Genomic DNA, 18,505 nt, shown 5'->3' with positions numbered 1-18,505 from the left:
ATCACTCTTGAGCTAACTAGTAGCTGGAACTCCCTTGACTAGTGTCCTTCCATCAAACCAATTTTGGGAAGCTAAACATGGTTCAACACTAGGGCTAACTTTCTCTGCACTTACACTTACCCTGCTATGTACCATTGTGGGGAAATAACACAAGTATAGCCATGTTGTCTTCAACTTGAAAACCCTTTAGATTTCCCTAGTCACCTAGGCCTTCCCTTATTATCCATGAAGGGGTCCAGAATATGTCACTATGGCACAAAAACTACTTGGAGCTGAAGGCATTTGAGAATCGAGATGCAGGAAGAGGGATTTTTCTGTGTGAGTGTGTGTGTGTGTGTGTGTGTGTGTGTGTGAGTATGTTTAACTCCCCTTACCTGCTGGAAGCAGAGCCTCCAAAAGCATTTCAGCTGTCATAAATCCCCTTCCCAGGAGTTTTGCAACCAGAAAAGATTAACCAGAAGATACAAAATTGGCACCAGGATAAGAGATAATCTAAACAGACATTGTCACAAAACTATCCTATTTCCCATCTTTTCTCCTCAGGACCCATTTATCTTTCCTCCAAGGCACTTGTTCTCCCACGAGTGCCCTTCTCTCTGTCCTCTTCCCTTATTAGTACGGTATGTAAGCCCCAAACTCTAACTACCTCCTTGAATCACATTTTTCTGTGAACTCCTGTCTAGATATGTGTATGTATCTTTTGCTAATTTGTCTTGTCAGTTTAATTCACAGGACTCAATGATTGGACCTAATAGAGTAGAGGAAATGTTTTCTCCCTTGACACCCACAACAACTATTTCCAATCTTCTCTACTTTCTTTAAGCTCCCCCACCCACCTATCATTTCCCCTGACTCTCAACAAATGACTCCCTTTTCTATTTCATGGAGCAGTTGGGGTCTTCAGGCCAAGATCCCCTCAACTTCTTACCCTGTCTTCTCAGTCCTGTTCATGTCCACACCTACCCTTTTCTCCTTCCTGCATCTTCAAAGAGATGCCCCTCCTGTCGCCCCCACGTCCTTCCTCATTGCCTCTCCTCCTTCCTTCCTTCCGTGTCATTGCTTTTAATTCTTTACGTTTTGTCTTAGCTCCACCTTCATTCTCCCCTCTGCCGGCTTCCCTATGCCAGCATCTACATATTTCCACACCTTCTGAATCCCAACAGCCCCTCTTGTGAGTTTCCCCGGCACGGGTCAGGCTCTTCCCTTTGTTTTCCTGCCCTCAGATCTAGAGGTCTTTCAAGAGATGTCTGTACCTCCCTATTTCTCATGCATTCCTCAATCCACTGCCATATGTCTTCCACTCAACTACTTATGCCACGGTCACTACTCCTGAATCCAGTGAGCGCTCCCAGGCCTTCTTTCCCCCTGTCACTCTCCTGTGTTTGGCCCTGCTGGACACTCTCTCCTGCTCCTCCTCGGCTGGCTCCGCATCTGGCTTCAGAGCTTCTGCCCTCCTCCTCTGCTTTCGCTCTCCCCTCTCTGACTCCTCCTTTTCTGGCTCCAGCTTCTGCAACTCCTTGGGCACAGTTGCCTCTGCTGTTCTGCGCTCTTCCCTTCTCTTGGCACATGTTCTCTGATTTGCTTCATTTACTCCAACAGCGTGAGCTACCAACTAAATGCTGACTGGTGACAGACCACCAAAATCTAAACCTCTCGCTCAGTCTTCCTTCTGAGCTCCAGGCATCTTCTTCATCCATTTCGTCCTGGACATTTCTTCTTTGGTGCTCTACCGGCTACCCAAAAGTAGAAAAAAAAGACTCACTGTCTTCTTCTCCCTCCAACATATTCCCCAACTTGGAGAAGGCACCACCATACCATTTGCTGCCAAGCCAACCTACAAATTGGAAAGGCTTGATGCTCTCCTCTACCTTCCATCTAATCAGGCACCAATCTTGTCAACCTTCTAACATCTCCCAACTTTACCCCCTGCTCCATCTCCATTACCAAATCTCAGTTCAGGCCCCCACCATTTCTTTCAGTAACCTAACTAGCAACTCCCTTCACAATGCAGTCAGAAAGCCCTTTCTAAATTACGTAGAGGAAGAACAATTTTTCTTTTCAGTGCCCATCTTGGATTCATTGGCTGGGGCTCTGCAAAGTAAACTGACAAAAGACAGATCAACAAGAGAAAAACAAAAGTGTATCAACATGTGCATCATGCATACACATGGGAGTGTTCAGTGATGAGTAACTCCAAGGGGTGGTGAGAATTCGGGCTTATACAGCATCATAACGAAAGAACAATACATTTTCAGAGAAGATAAAGGAATAGGACTTTGAGTTTCTAGGGTGGCAAATTGTGAGAAGTTAAATATATGTGAAAGCTAATGGAAGACAAAGGTTATTAGTAAAGTTTGTTATGTAGATTCCTCTGGTGCCATCTCTGAGCTGATAAGGGTCTAGAATTGTCTCCAGTAATTAACTTTCGTCTTTCCTGGTGAGAGGGTAGGGGGAGACACCTTTACAAATTTATGTCCTGCTTTTAGGCTAGGAGAAGGAGGGCAGAGAGTTTTTCTGGTATTTGCTTCTTGTTAATTGCCCTCAGCTCAAAATAATCCTTATTCCAAAGCGGCATTTTGGCGGTAGATTATCTGCTACCCTTCAATTACAAGGGTAGATTATCTGCTACCCTTCAATTACAAATCTGTTCATATCACTCCAGCTTCTAACATCACTATTAGGCTGACCCAATTGTTGCGGGTTCAGCACGTGGGACCCTTCATCATCTCACTTCTGCTACCTGCACAGTCCTTACCTCTGCCCTTCCTGAACTGCAGTTCTAGTGAAACGGAATGACTGACAGCTCACGGGGTGCACCACGTCATCCCCAGCCTCTGGCCCTTTGCCCCTGCTCCCACCTCCAGCTGGGCTGGAATCCCTTTCCTCCCCCTCCACTGCACCTTACAGACTCTTGCAATCTTGTCTGGGACTATCATGTCCTTAAGGAGCTTTCCTGGACTCTCAGCACCACCTCCCTTCTTTGTTCTGTTGACTACCTGCAGCTTTTTATTTTACCCTTAGGAGAGCCTGAAATGACTTGTCTGTCTGATTACAATCAATGAAGTCCTAAAAATAGTGCCTCTTTAATTCTTTAATCTCTGTGAAAACTGCCTTCCTCTTGCTCCTGGGCCACGGAAAAGGCCTCCGTTTGGTCTGCCTGCCTCCATTCCTGCCTTTTCCACCTCAGCACCACTATCAGAAGGTTTTAAAAAGGAGTCACACTGGCCATCAGAGAGGAGCTGCCTTACCCGTCTTTGCTGGCACTGGGCCAAAAGCTCTGGGTGAAGCAGCTTGTTTTAAGCAATTGTTTGAGGCATAAGCAGGGAATGGTCATCTTGACCGTGGTCTGAAGGTTATGGGCTCTGAAGATAAAATCTGCAGTCAGTGCACAACCCAGAGAAGCTTAACACTCAGAAGAACCTTTTTTTCTTTTCCTCAGTTCAGGTAATCGCCCCCTTCCTTTTCCTCATAAAATCCCTTCCTTTCACCATCCAAGTGAGAACACTGTTTGGGGATCTGCCTAAATCCGTGCTCCCCAAATTGTAATTCTTTCATCCCAAAGAAGTGCTCGTTTGCCTCCCGCTGTGGCTCTGTATTTTCAGGTTGGTGACCTCTGCTGGTTACATGACATTTAAAAAAAGGCCAGTGATAGTGATTTACATCAATAGTAGACATAGAGCTGAATGATGGAACATAAGGTTTTCAGACGATAAACGGCAATATTAGCAGACTGCTCTGTGAGAGACTAGAGAATGTGTTAGTCTGGGAGAGCAGGGCTGGTCCAGCAAAGCTTAGAACTAAAATGATTATGAAATAGGCAGTGATTTAATAAAAAAGAGAGAAAGAAAGGAAGAAAGAAAAGAAAAGAAACCGAGCAAAGGAAAGGAAAATTAAAAAGCACGGACATAATACTTTAAATTCACTTTTTCCCCATGAGAATGAAACTAAATATAAGATGAATGTGTGTATGAACACGAATTCTATAACTGCTGTCAAAATGATAACACTATTCCCATTTTCAGAAATATTTTTATTGGACATGTTCAGTTAATTTTACCCAGCTGTCAGTGAATACTGTCTGTAAGTTGCCAGATGATGAACTGAATGTGAACACTTAAAATGATGAGTAAATGGTCTTAATACATCCATGAGCCTAAAGAAGAACATGTGGGCCAAATGGCCAAACAGCTTTGGCATCTTCTCTTTGCTTAGGTATCGAGGTGCTACAAGACCTGGTATGTGTTAAGTTGTGCTCTCAGAATTATTTTTCCAACGGAAATGTTGCCTTTATAATGAATATCTCCAAAGTTAAAGGGCCTTCCTAGGGGCCGACAGAAGCATCTTTCCTGAGAGGGCTGGCGGGGGCCGGAGAGTCTGTCTGCTGCCTCTGGGGACAGACTCAGACATGCTTGGCGGGAGGCCGGAGCTCACACTGAAAAGTTCCCCGGTGCTGACAAGCATTCTTAGTTCTGTTACAAAGGGTGGAGAGATGGAGTGGCTACATTGTCTAGGTTTTGGTAGCACACAGCCTTTGCACCGACCACTACTGGAGGGAGGACCGTGGCCCAGGAACAGGCTATAGGGTCAAGGGGCATGAGGTCATAATCCCATCTCAGTTACCTACTAGCTGTGTTTGTAACCTCAGGCAATTTTTCCCATTTAAACAAGGTCTGTTGATGATTGTGCCATGCACCGCTTGGCACCTGTGTGAGCGAGAACCTGGCACTCTGCCAAACACCCAAACCCCAGTAACTCTTTGCAACTCTAATATGCTGCTGCTTAGATTTTCACGATTGGCTTTTTTTTAAATGAAGCTAAAAGTGATAAGATCTTTACCTAAAACCTAATGATAGCTGGATGCTTGCCTCCAGCAAAAGTTACGGAAATACCTACTTTAGAATATTAATTAATCAGAAAGCGTGTGCTTTACCAAAGATGCCAATTAAAGTACAGCTACAATTGAAACCAGACAAACCTGGGCTCTGATCTGACTACCTACCTAATTGCCACACCGAGTCATTAATGTCCTTCACTTTCTGCCATGGGAAATGGGGCGAGGGTGCTCTGTCAGTGTGGTGGGGCCCGGACTGAAACGTGTGAACCTCGGCTGTGCCCTTGTCCAGCAAGACCACCTGGGCGAGTCAGTAACCCTGTGTGCCCAGGGTGCTTGCATGCCGGGAGCCCTGCAGTAACCTCATTTGAGGCGGGGCTTCTGTTAACAGCCCGAAATTAGGCAGAGGGGACGACAGCAGCACAGACCTGAGCAAGGAGCAAGTGGCCTGAGGGTTGGCCGGCCGACAGCTGCGCAGGGCCGCGCTCTTGGGCGTTACTGCCCTGACTCCAGGGGCGGATAGAGGAGCTGAGCAGTTGCTGTCCCTGAAATCTGGAGGTGCGGCCACCAGCAGTGCAGGCCTGCCGTGGGCCCTGATAGCGGGCGGCCGCCACCTCCGCTGCACCCCACAGCTTCGAGGGCCCTACACACGACTGTGCGCATGTGCCTCCCCCTTGGGGCAGGCGGAGGGCCCGAGGGGCCGGGGTGTGCTGGCCATGCGCCCCAGCCCCTCTAGGTTCCGTTCTGGCCTGGCTTTCTGAGGTCCTGTCACTCATCCGCATCCCAGGAGTCGTGCAGAGCCTACACTGCTGTGGAGTTGCCGGAAGACTCCGCATAGGGACCGGGACAGGACCCACAATCTCTGCAGAGGCCGCCCTTGACTGTGATGTCGCCTGAAGCAGTCAGAGCCCCTGGCAGGACGGGATTCCACATATCCGGCTCCAGAGGTGGAAGACGGCTCGTTAGATCTGTGTGAGGCCTCCCGCCTGACACCTATGAGGCCCAGTCTCGTTCCTTTCAGGCACCTCGGTGGTGCCAACTGGCCTTACTCATCAGCAGGTGCAGAGCGGAGGGATCTCGGTGTCCTGCTTCTTGTGGAATCAGTGTGACATCTTTCCAAAAATGCCGACCAAGGGGCCTTAAACTAGGGGAGATACATGGGAAAGGGGTCTGAGATGTATTTAGGCAGCATATTCTTCACTGGATATGGCAAGACCTCCTTCTTGTGCTCCTTTGAGCAGGAGAAGAGTGTCAGGAACGGCAGGAAAACGCGCATGCTGCATGGGAGCCAACCCCCATCCGTGGCTCGGGTCTGCTCTGGGCCCCGCACTGCACAGGGTGCTCCGGGCAGCCCCAGAGTCCCTGCCTCGGCCCGTGTCAGGTTCGGGACCAAGGCTGATTGGCGAATACCTATTTGTTCTGTTCTTGGAAACACACCACCCAGCAACCCTGCCCTTCTGGAACTTACATAAGTAAAATACTGTCAGGTGGCATGAAGGTGATGATGAAAAATAAAGCAGGAAAGGGGGAGGGAGGGGCTCAGCTCCAAACAACCTGGCCAGAGGCCTCACTACCCGAAGGAAGGGAAGTGGGCAGGGATGGGAAGCGTTCCAGGAAGGAGGGCGGAAGCTCAATGAGGGCTGCACCTGGCCTCCAGAGGAAAGAACAGAGTGGGCACGGACAGTGCAGAGGGACCAAGGCGGGGAACTGCCGAGGCGGTGGGGCGGGTGGGGCCACAAGCCCCCTGAGGGTCAGCTGTGGGACTTTTGAAACCAAGTGAATGTGATCTCCGCGGATGGAGCCAGGCCTGGGAATGCTTTAGAGAGCTCCACACACGCCTCCAGGGAGTGATCAGGGGTTAGGAGACAGTCCTAAGGACCTGAACCCTGAAAGGAAAGGAGCTGGTTATGCTTTAGGATGGCAGTGGGGGCTGTAGTTTAAGAACAGACCCTAGGAGGGCAGAGGTGGAAGCAGGGAGACCAGCTGGGCTGGTGCGATTACCCTGTGAGGGGTGCTGGTGGCTCGGGCATGGATGGGGTGGAGGTAGTGAGAGGAGAGGGGCTCTGGATATATTTTTAAGGTAGAGCCAAAGGAATTTCCCCAAGGATTGGCTCTAGGGTGAGGTCAAAAGAGGGGTCACAGATGACACCATGGCTTGGGGCCGGAGCAATTGCAAGGATGGGGCTGCTGTTGGAGAGAAACGAGAACGACCATGGGAAGAACCCCATTTATGCAGCGACCATAGGTATTTCTAGATCACACGCAAACAGGCTGCCTGGGATGGCTGCAGATGGGTGCAGAGCCAATGACGCCTTTAAGAGTCAGGGTGGGCGGAGGCCACTTGCTGTAGTTGTGTGCCTTTAAGGTAGTTTGATAGTAAATAATAAATACATGTTCCAAGCATTTTCCAGAAATAAGTAGTGGGGATGAAGACATAGCCAGGAAACACTTCCCATAAATGCCTCTGCCTCCACAGCCTGTAAATCTTCAGACCCTGTGGGAAGAGGCCTCATTGCCTGGCAGGAATCCTGGAAACTGCCCTTAAATTCAAGAGATGTATAGGATGCCTGCCATTGGTAAATGACTCTCCCATCTCCCCAAGAGTGCGGTACTTAAAATTGAAACAGACTTAAAAGAATATCCAGAGTGACAAGTAGCAGGGGACTGAGTCCGCCACCTCACCCCTGGGAGTAAAAAAGTCCCTGAGTCTGGTTCTTAAGACAATCTCAGACCTTGTACAGGGCGGCATATGACTTCATTTCCAAGAATGCTGACAAATTCCTAAGATGGTTAATGTTGACTAATTAAACAGGAAGGGGTGTAACAACACACTTGTCAATCAAATCACTGTATGCTGTATAATTAATGAATGTCCTTTCTAAGATCCTTATTACTAATTATATGTAATGATTAATGGTATGATTTTAAAATGAATCCTTACATGAATAAGATTTATTAATAATAACAGCTGCTGACAAATGTGGACCAGGATCAAGAACTATGTGTCTTCTGGGTTTTAGGAAAAAGTCAGTTATTATAAATGGTTGCTTAGGGGAGATATTTGCTATTTTCCCCACTGATTTGAAGTAGGTCAGACTGCATGCTGAAGGCTTCCTTGAGGTTATAATTAAGTATGAATATTAAAACACTGAGAACAACTAAAAAATAACTTCTTTCGACTTTCACATCACAGGCCTTTTGTTCTGATGACACCTCAGGCAAGATACTGTCCTTTGGAGAAAGGAATACAGTTAAAAAAAACAAAACTGCAATAGCTCTACATGCAGGTCTGGACTTTGAGAAGATTCACTCAAGCACACATGCTTTGGAAAGTATTGGACCAGGCAGAGTCAGATCACAAATGCACCCAAATGCTCAATAAGCAGCCCAAACTGTTGTAATTTAATACTGCAGGTCAACCTGATGCGGATATTTTTTTCCCTTTGAAAATCACATCTGTCTGTCTCTTCCCATACAAATCATTCACTCTTATAAAACAGGCTTAGTCAAATCAATATCTAGGCTAGAAAGGTAAATTTAATTACACTGAGGCTTGGATAAACATTAGCTCTAAGACATTTCTCAGTCTATGGAGTGATAACTGAGTTAAGTAGGATTATTTCATCATTACTGTATTAAACCCACATTGTTACACAAGAGAACGTACTATTTCTAACTGTTTTTAGTCTGGCGAAAGATGCTGTAAGCATTTACATGAACCAGTTTAGTGTGTTTTCTCCTGGAGGAGCTATGAAATGAGACTGCACTGAAGCTGCATTTCTGTGCAGAGGGGGAGGTCAAGTGAGGAAAGCTTACTCTGGACCCCACATGAAGGGCCTGGGGGTCCAGCTACTGAAGGGCCCCATTGCAGGGCAGCTCCGTGGGCACTTGTTCCAACAGCCACTTCAACTGAATCCCAGGGACTAAGGGATATTCACGGTCTCGCCTTCCATGTGTGAACGTCCCGCTGTGGAAGACAAGCCAGGCCTCTCTCAACACGCGGACCTCCTCGGACCCTCAGGCATTACTTCTTCAGAAACTTTCCCTGACCTCCCTGTCTCTGGGCGTTTCTATGGCAGCAATTTGCTTCATGATACAACTGTATTTCTGCCTGTCTGAAACTTGGGAGCAACTTGATCATCACCGATCTCCCGTTGAGCTCAGGGACCAGCACATATAGGGTATTCAGTATTCTGTGTTGAGTGAATGAATATAATTGAAAAGCTAAGACACGCAGACACCTTCGGGTGCTGGAGAAGAAGATAAAAGACTCGTCCTCTAGCAGGTGAGCTTCTGGTCGGGAAAGCAGGAAGGCAGCAAAGGCAGAGAATGCGAGGCTGCACTCACTGGTCAAGGGCCACAGCAGCGAGCTGCCAAGGACTGAGGGCTGCCCTGCAGGACCAAGGGGCTCAGCAGAGCCCTGAAAGCCCAGCCAGGCACTGCAGGGAAGGCTGCCTGTCAGGTATGTGGACAAAGGGAACAGGGTGAGCATAGCTCTCTGCTGAAGCCGACAAGTATCGCAGTGTAGTATATACAGTGCAGACATTAAGAGATTAGGTCCTGGATGGATCCAGACAAAACTGGATTTAAGTCCTGACTCCTTTAGTATATGCTCTTCAGTCAAACCACTTAACATCCCTAAGCCTCAGTTCTCTCATCCGTAAAGTGGACATAAAAGTAGTCACTGCCTCATAGGAATGAGAAAAACCTGTATAGCTCCTAGCAGGGAGCTTACACATAAAAGTGAAATTGTTAATACTGAATGAATGCTGTTTGCTGTCATCATGACATGGTGCAGACACCTTCAGAAGGCTTCAACCAAACTGGCAGGCAATATGGGGCTGTTTTTAGGTAGAGGACACGTGTGAAATGTTTAGTTCTCTCTAGCTTAAAAAAATGATAACAGATCAGCAGAATTTTAAATGAAATCCTTGGCATTCATTTCAGCACAACTGCCTAGCTTGTACCACCTCCCTAATATTAGCTTCCTGAAGGTGAGGAACTCTGCTAATGTAAGAGTCAGGGCACCTATGGGAAGGCTGTCCAGTGTTCAAGCCTGTGTCCCATTCACCCGGCTAGTTAAAGCAGGGGCTCTACCAGTCACCTTCCTTTTGTCACCTCCCATCTGCCAATAGGGTCACTATGGACAAATCAACTTGAGTCTTGAGCTAGTTTGGACTTACATGTTCTTTCAGTTGTTCTGTGATCTCCCTTGAGGGGAGAGAGAGTAGATATTACACACCATTTATGGCCTCTACAAGGTCTAGTAATGCTCAGTAATCCAGTAATCTTGTCTTGGTTAGTACTGGCCATTCACCCCCAAGAGTATAACTATTTGTTCCTATTATACTTGATTCTATGACACTAAGATGCCATAGACACTGCAGACTTCTCTAAGAACATATTTGATACTCTGCTGGTCTTTTACCTCATAGAGAAGTTTAATCAGGTAAGCTAGTGAGGCTGCTTTGTGAAATAATTTTTAAATTGTTTGAGAAAAAATCCCTCCAGTGTCTGAGTTGTCCCTACCACACTTTTTAGAAATTTAAAACAAATTCTCAGATACCTGCTTCAATATAACTATTTACTCTGTATATTTGGGTTGTTTTTAATTAAAAAAATACCGAATTCAATCACCTGCTTATTTGAACTATCTTGAATATGTCATTTATAATGGTGAAACAGATTATTTTGCACATTAAGCAGTTTCATGTGTGAAGGGCACCCCAGAGTGAGAAGAGCCAGTGGACTGGAGGCGACCTCCTCTGTCACACTTTGTCCTCTTAGGTTCACAGATAAAAAAAAAATAGTGATTTCCACTTTTATTTTGTTTGAATGACTTCTGATCCATGACCTTCCATCTCTCTTCTCCCAGATTTGCTGGGAGCACTAATTCATTTACATACTTTTATTTGTAGGAAGTGTACCATATGACCCAGGCTTTGCAAAGTTGTCCCACTGGTAGAGGAAGAGTCATGTGCAGGGAAAATGTTTAAGTGATTGCCATGACAAAAATGGCTTATTAGCTGAGTCACTGGGGAAAGTTACTTATCCCTTGTGAGCCTCTCTGCCTATCTGTAATGGGAGGTAATATTTTTCCCATCTTTTAAGGTTTCTGTGATAAGGAATGGTAATAAGCATCACCTCTTACAGTGCGCCTGGTACTTAGTAGGTACTTGATAAGTGAAAGCCAGTATAAAAACCATATATATATCACATTTTACAGTCACAAAAGGTCCATGATCCTGTACTCTGGTCCCCTCTTCCCTAGAATCTATCCACAGCAGCAATGGCCCTTGATGCAGCCCTCTACATTACTCAGGAGGTTATGACAAGAATGTTCAGTTCTACTCCAGGTATTACCAGCAAATAATAGTCATGAGAGCAAACTATTCATCTTTCTACACTAATTTCATATTATGAAAGATAAAAATGTGGCTTTGGGGACTAGGTTTGGGGCAGGGAGGCAGGAGTGAGCTGTGAAAAAAATCTTAATGCTCTCTTTAAATCATAATATTGTAATGTACAGAGAAAACAAAAGCGTTAAGCTCTCTGTAGATGAAGTCCGCATTCAACACCCTGAAGAAGCGCTCACTGCTGTGATCTAATCACATCGGAAAGCTCCAAAGCTCATTGTAACAAACCAGATCTGTTGCAGCTTTCAAGCCAAAAATAGTTTTAAAAATCAAAGAATCAGAGATTTAGTCTGAAAATAATCTCAAATCTCAAATTTAATCTCAAAGTAATTATACTATATTTCATAATTTAGAAAAACGTTAAGTCATAAATTACAGCTGACAATTTACTCTGGAGTTTATTTAGTATTGGAAAACCAAACTCTTTTTCCATCATACTAGAATTTTTTTGAAGACAGCACTAAAATTTTCTTTTTATTAATAAATCCATTAGGAAGTAACAATGCTGTATTTTGGCAGAGCCCCAGACATACGGTTAGTACGGCCCCATTGTAGAATGTACCTCACCGAAAGAGGCCGATTCAGAAGTCTGTGGGAATCTGTATGAACGTGAAGGGCAGGCCTTGCCCCAAACCTCCAGAATCAGAGCCCCTGGCTGGGGAGCGTGTGGAGGGCAGCTTCCAGAAACTCCTGCTTCCCTGACTCTCCCTGTGATTCTACCTGTAAGACTGACTCCAGACTTTTTGCCAGGCCACTTGGTGGACACGGGGTGACACTGACATGTGGCAGCCACAGCAGTGGTCATGGCAGAAGAGTCGCCGCCCCTGAGGCCCTGTGCCCTGTCTCACCAGTGCTGAGGGTGAGCCCAGTCCCGTGTCCTTTTAGAATCTGGGCTGTTAATGTGCCTTCTTGTTCCTCTCAAGTTTCTCCCCAACTTGTCACTTTCAGTTAACACTTTAGAAAAGTTTTATTTAGAGAAATAAAAAAACATTTTTTTTCTGGGCAAATAATTGAAGCAATGAAAGCTAAAAATAAATATACTTAAATCTCTCTAAGCCAAACAGTGATGATTATTGTAGAAGTTGACTATAAATAAGAAAATGTTTTAGCCCATTCTTTCAGATTTAAAATTTTAAAAGTGTATTTAAGAAATTTAACTCATGATTAACTATAGAGTCTATGATCATAAAACTAATATCTTGTAATTATAGTGAAAAAACACTCTAATTCCAGGAAAATTTCATATGATCTTTGCTTGATTTCTCCAATGAGTAACTCTCTCACAACTATGTAACAAAAAATACTAAGTAGTTTAAAACAATAACCCAGTTGCATAAATCCATATTATTACTTGGAATGAAAATTATATAAAAGTTTTGAGTGGGACAAATTTTAAGTACAAATTAGTTCTGTTTCTATATTTAAATATATGTGATCAAGCTCCTACCCAAAAAACATAATACTGAAAATTCCACATCACCACATTTAGTTCCATGCCTTGCAACACACAGACTGCCTACTTTTGTTCAAAACACAGCTTTGTTTCTCAGCATTCAGAGTTTTTTTGTTTCTTTTGTGCTAGCTCTGAGCACATTAGGGCCAACCTCAGCTCAGCCAGGCCCTTCCCCAGGGCATTTTAGGGCCGGTCAACATCAGGCTCTACAAACTCGGGCTCCCAGCGCAAGCCTGACCCCCGGCCAAACTCAGCTTGCTTGTCCCAGGTTGGAGGGCGTGAAAGCCGAAGGACGTGGGAGAGCCTGTCCAGCACAGGCTCCCGTGCAGGAAAGGCCCAGCTCAGAGGCCCCCTGTGTTCCCAGCCAGCTGACAGGCCCTCTCTCCTGCTGTTGGGGAGTTGTACCCCTGGAGGCACCCTGCCCACTGCTGCAGTGTCAGTGGGTCAGGAGCTGTTCTGGGTCTGGACTGGCTGTGTGACGCTGAGCAGACTGTAGCACCTTCACAACGGAGTTTCAACGAACACGAAGGAAGGAGCAATTCCAAAGTTCACAGAAATCACAGAATTTTTCCTAATTATGTAATGGCAGGAATTGGAGTACACATTCGCTTTACCATCTTAGGAGCTGAAGGATCTTGTCCAGTGGGTGAGGTCTGTGTTTAAAGGGCAAGAGTGGTCATTTTGACACCGCACAGCAAGGAACTTTCCACACCCCCAAGCAGTGGCTCTGCACCCTATTCCCACAGCACATACCCTTGCTCACTCCTTAGCGTCCTCTGACCAGGGTCTGCCCCTGGGAGCCTGGAGTGGCACCTCCTGTCACCAGCATCCCCTGGTCCCCTAAAGCAGCCCTGTCAAGGTCAGTCCCCCCTCACCTCCTTTGCTGCACTTCCACCTTTTAAAACTTCTCTTAGCCCCAGTGATGGCACATTCCCATTCTCCTTTGCCATTTCCTGACCACTCTCATCTCATTCTTTGGCTCTTTCTGCATGCCCACCATTAAACATAACCACTCTTTAAATCTTTTATCTTTGCCAGGAAGAATCTGAACCCAAGCTCTCCATTTCTGTCATTAATTCACTGTGTGGCCTCAGCCAACCCACAACACTCTCTGGACTTCACCTGTCCTTGAGACGGGAAGACACCAGACTGGATGGTCCAAACGTCCCTTTGAGCTAGCTATGCAGTGCTGTGCTGGTCTATCCTAACCCCTCCCTGTGTTCCATCAGCATGTGTACGGTCTCCGAAAGCCAGTCAGTGCAAGACTGTGATGGAGCTCAAACTAGGAAATCACTGCTTCTGGAGGCAGGAACCTTAAACATGACCTGGTCTAAAACCTTCATTTATAGCTGAGGAAACTGAGGTCCAGAGTGGGTACTCAACCACCTCACAGCACAGATGGAATAAGAAGGAAGTCTCCTGGGCTCTCCTGTTTTGCAAAACGAGAGCATATGTTTCTTCTGAACCTGGTTGAAGTGCATCATGATTCCAGAGTAAGGTGCTGTAGAAGGCATGAACTAAGTAGAGCATTGTGGGGCCATTTCCTGCCTTTAAAAAGATAAGCTGTACTGTAACTCCAAGAAATCTGGAGATATATTTGTTATAGAGGGTGTTTTATACAAAGTAGAACAATCTGATCACATGAAACATCTTAGATTTATGTTTTTAAATAGCCAAATAAAACAGGACATCAAGTCACAGAATACATTATTTACAATACAGAAGGGTCTATTGAATAGTTCATGTAATTCAAGATATACATATACACAATATAAACGAATATTAGTCTGCTACAAAGGTTTAAGAACTTAGACATTTTGGTATTGACACCTACCTACTCACGGCAACAAATAATGTTGACTTTAACTTTCCATTAGTTTTGTAGGACAGGAAATGTACAGAGCAGAAAGAAGACAAACAAATGTAACTTTACTGCACTATCTCCCTAATACCATACGGGATGCGGCATTACGCAGTAAATTTTAATCAATGTAATCTATTTACCCAGACCTGAAATGATGAAAATAGCTGAATTACTCCCAAATCTAACTTTATTCTGTGCTTTATAAATAACTGCTGCTCGGCTCCTCCTTCTCAGTCTTTTAAAAATAGGACTGATGCTTTTCTTTAAAATGTCTTAATTTTTGTCCTGGTCAGTTACTAACGTTTCTTCTCAAGAACACTAGTGCATGACATTACCGGTCCCTCCGAGAATCCTGAGTAAGAGCACATGTCAGGCACACCACCCCCAGGCCGACACGGAAGTTATGAGCCGTGCTACAGCCCACGATGCTGTTATCTGGAAGTTAAACCGCGGGAAGCACCCCGTCTGCCTCTCGCACACCCAAGCACGCCAGGGCTTCACCGCGTTTCCTATCAGGCTCGCATTCCAGGAACCCGAGCACCGCCCCCGCGCGTTTCCGCGCAGACCACGCGGGTGGGATGCGCAGGGATCAGGCCACCTCGCCGGTCAAGGGGGCGCCACGAAGGGCGTGTCCGAAAAGGCCGAGCTGACCGAATCCGAGTCGCACTTCCGGGCGGGCTTGAGGATGCCCTCGGCTGCGGCCGCCTCGCGGGGAAGCAGCCCGGCTCCGCCGTCCCGCCCCGCTGCGCCCTTCAGGGGTTCCAGAAACGCCACTCTCTTCGCGGCAGCCGCGTGCGGCGCGGCGCGGGCAGGGTCGGGGCCGCGCGCCGAGGGGCAGGGCTCGCTCGCGTGCTGCGCCGCCTGTGGGCCCCCGCCCCGGCCCCGGCCCCCGCAGGGGCACGGCGTCAGGTAGAGGTAGGCCAGCACCAGGGCGACGCTGGCCGCGCAGGCAGCCAGGGTGGTGAGCGCCGTGCTGAAGGCCTCGTGCGCGTGGGGCCTGCCGGCCGTGCGGTTGCTCACCTGGATGGTGACGTCAGCGGTGGCGTTGAGCAGGTGCCGCCGGTCCACCGCGGTGCACGAATACACGCCCGCGTCCTCCGGCCGCGGGCTCTCGATCAGCAGGCTCCCGTCGCGCAGCACGCGGACGCGGTCCACCTCTCCGCCGGGGCCCAGCGCCTGGTCATCCGGACCGACCCACAAGAAGTCGGCGCCCGCGTCCCCCGTCGCGCTGCCGCAGGGCACAACCAGCCTTTCCCCCACTCGCGCCTCGCGAATGGCGCCGGGAGCGCGCGGGGGCCCGCGCAGGGCCGCGTCCGAGCAGTTCAGGGAGCCGCCGCGCAGCAGCTGCACCTGCCGGGGACGCCCGGCGCGCGGCCGCGGGCGGCACGTGTAGTCGTCCTGGAAGTCCACCACCGGGCTGAAGCGCCGCCGGTGCCACAGGCTCAGCAAGGACAGCAGCGCGCAGTCGCAGACAAACGGGTTTCCGTGGAGATAGACGCCTCTCAGCTGCTTCCCCGGCACCGACTTTATGTGCTGCACTGGCAGGGACGGTATCCGGTTGTAAGAAACATCTAGAAACGTCAGCTCTGGCAGCTTGAACCGCCCAACATACAAATCCATGGGAAACTGCGTGAGAAAGTTTCCGCTCAGGTAGAGTTTCCGTAGCTGGGCGAGCCCCCCAAATGCCGCGGGGTCCAGATAGGAGATGCGGTTGTTATAGAGCAGGAGGGCTTCCAGAACCTTCAGCTCTTGGAACACCGCGCTCCTCACGGCCTGCAGCTTGTTGGAGGACAGGTCAAGGCACTTGAGATTTGGGGTTGCGGAGAAGCTGCCCGTGGAAATGCTGGTGATGCTGTTATGACGAATAATGAGGGTGTCCAGCCTCTGGAAGCGCACCGGGGTCCACTCTGGGTCCAGAGGCCCGATGCTGTTATAGCTCAGATCCAGTCTCCTTATCAGCCCAGCAAGGTTCCCGGGCACCTGGGACAGGTTTCTGTTGGTGCAGCTCACCAAGTCCGTGGCACAGATACACACGACGGGACACGGCCCGCAAGCGCCCCGGCCCACGGCGGCGGCGACCACCAGTAAGCGCAGCAGCGCCGCGGGGCCCGCGTCCCCGACCCGCTGGGTCTTCGCAAGTCCGGGGGTGCGCATGCCGCCGGTCGCCCGCTCCAGTCCTGCCGCCCACTTGCTCTCTTTGCAGCAACTTTCCGAACCGAGGCTTATTTCGCACTGGGGCCCGAGGTTGCCGCTCTTCTGTTAACGCGGTTTTTCCTGCGTTCTCCGGCTCCGACCCGCTCCGGCACTCTCAGTCACTGTCAACACAACCGACTCCACAGACGCTTGGTACGTTTTTCGGGTGCATCCTGCGTCGTTTTTTAACTCCTTGCCAGACATTAAACACAAACGCATCCTACAGACAGACGGACATTCTCACGAGTCGCCCGCCGGGAGAACGACTCCCAGGGCGGAGCAGTCTCCCAGGCTCCGGGGACCGGCGGCGGCCTTCGGGGTCTGCGCGCCTGTCACCCCGGCTTCTCCCACGGCCAACCCCTGCCCCGCTCCCCGCGGCCGCGGCCTCTCCGGGGCCAACTTTGCGGAGCTCCGGGCGGCCGCGCGCAGGCTCCCCGCCCGGGCTTCCCCCACCTCCGGCGCGGCCGAAGGCAGCGCCTGAGCACCCTGGTGGCCGGGCCCTGCGCGGTCCGGGGACGGATGGCCAGGGGGCCAGGGTCCGGGAGGGGAGGGCAGCAGGCCTGCCCCGCCCCGCCTCGCCTATGCGCGCCCCGGGTTCCCGCGCAGCCACCGCGTTTTGTCCCCGCGCATCTGAGGTCTGATGCGGGGCGGGGAGACGGGTCCCGCCCCTGCACGTCCTCCTCGCAACCAGCCTCGGAGCTGCAGGCGGGAGCGAGCTGGACGGAGGGTTGGGGTGGGGAGTCGCGTTTGGGGGAAGAGGTGGGGGCACGGGGTGCGCACGGGGCGGGTAGGGAAACACAGGGGAGGGAGGGGGGAAAGGTTGCCGTGGGGCAGTGGGAGGGCTCAGGGGGTGGGGTCCCCGGCTGGGGACGCGCTCGCCCGCTGCTGCCAGTTGCGTAGGCCCATTCATCTAGCCCAGAACCGCTTGGGTGAGGGGAACAGGCTGAAGGGGACACCGGCTGGAAGACCCCTCTGCTCTGGCCACGAGGTCCGCGGAGCCCCGGCCTCCTGCGGCTTTCTTTGGCCCGGGCTAAGCAGAAGCTGCCTTCCGCGCCCGCCCGCCCACCTTGGAGGGTGGAGAAGAGGAAAGTTGGGCCCGTTTCCTCCGCCAGGGGACCGGGCTGGGCCCTGCGCCCAGGAAGTCGCACCTGTCCCGGAGCGGGAGGGGGCACAAGGCGCGGGGCAGCGCAGGGGAAGCGGTTGGAGCTGACCGAGGCGGGAATGCACAGGGTATTTAGCTCCAAAACAAGCCCGGAACCAGACTTCTTCCTCTTGGAAAGGGCGCCTGTGCCAAGGTTCCTCACTTCCTGGAGACCGGACGTGGGCGACCCCAGACCCCAAGCTCGGTGGCCCCAAAGCCGGGTGACCAGAAAAGAAGCAGAGGGTGTGGGGCTGATGAGAGTGTCGACTAAAAATTCATTTTTGTTTGATTCCGAAATCAACTTTAACGGTGAGATTTGACTGAGCCAAATGGCCAAATTACGCCCTGACAAGAGATCCTAACCAAAGCACAACGGAGAGGGAGACTGAAAGCCAGACGGCACAGGGCACAAAACTTGTAAAACTACTTAAAAAATAAACACGGTGACCAGGTCACCCCTTCCCCCATACACACCCGAGCAACCCGGCCCTGGGCCCCACCTCGTGGTGGGTGGATTCACAGGGCAGCGGTCCGCTGGGCCAGGGCTGCCTTAATGGAGTCCTGTGCCTGCTCCTTCGCTTGGCCTGCTTGTGGAGCAAATCTGGGC

General features: G+C 49.7%; 1 protein-coding gene across 1 annotated transcript; it reads right to left on the bottom strand.

Moving 5' to 3' along the window:
• Positions 1-15,035: 15,035 nt before the first annotated feature.
• AMIGO2 (adhesion molecule with Ig like domain 2) lies at positions 15,036-17,455 on the bottom strand. The gene has a single exon (XM_017666241.3). It carries the CDS (start codon positions 16,716-16,718, stop codon positions 15,171-15,173), a length of 1,548 nt encoding a protein of 515 aa, XP_017521730.3. The 5' UTR covers positions 16,719-17,455; the 3' UTR covers positions 15,036-15,170.
• Between the last annotated feature and the right edge of the window lie 1,050 nt (positions 17,456-18,505).

This window comes from Manis javanica, chromosome 15, assembly GCF_040802235.1.
Source record: "Manis javanica isolate MJ-LG chromosome 15, MJ_LKY, whole genome shotgun sequence".
In the NCBI taxonomy this organism is placed as follows: domain Eukaryota; kingdom Metazoa; phylum Chordata; class Mammalia; order Pholidota; family Manidae; genus Manis; species Manis javanica.
This window is presented reverse-complemented; position numbering and strand designations above follow the sequence as displayed.

What these genes read in the sequence shown, in the direction of transcription:
- AMIGO2 (XM_017666241.3), bottom strand. Translation starts at nt 16,718, where the DNA reads ATGCGCACCCCCGGACTTGCGAAGACCCAGCGGGTCGGGGACGCGGGC.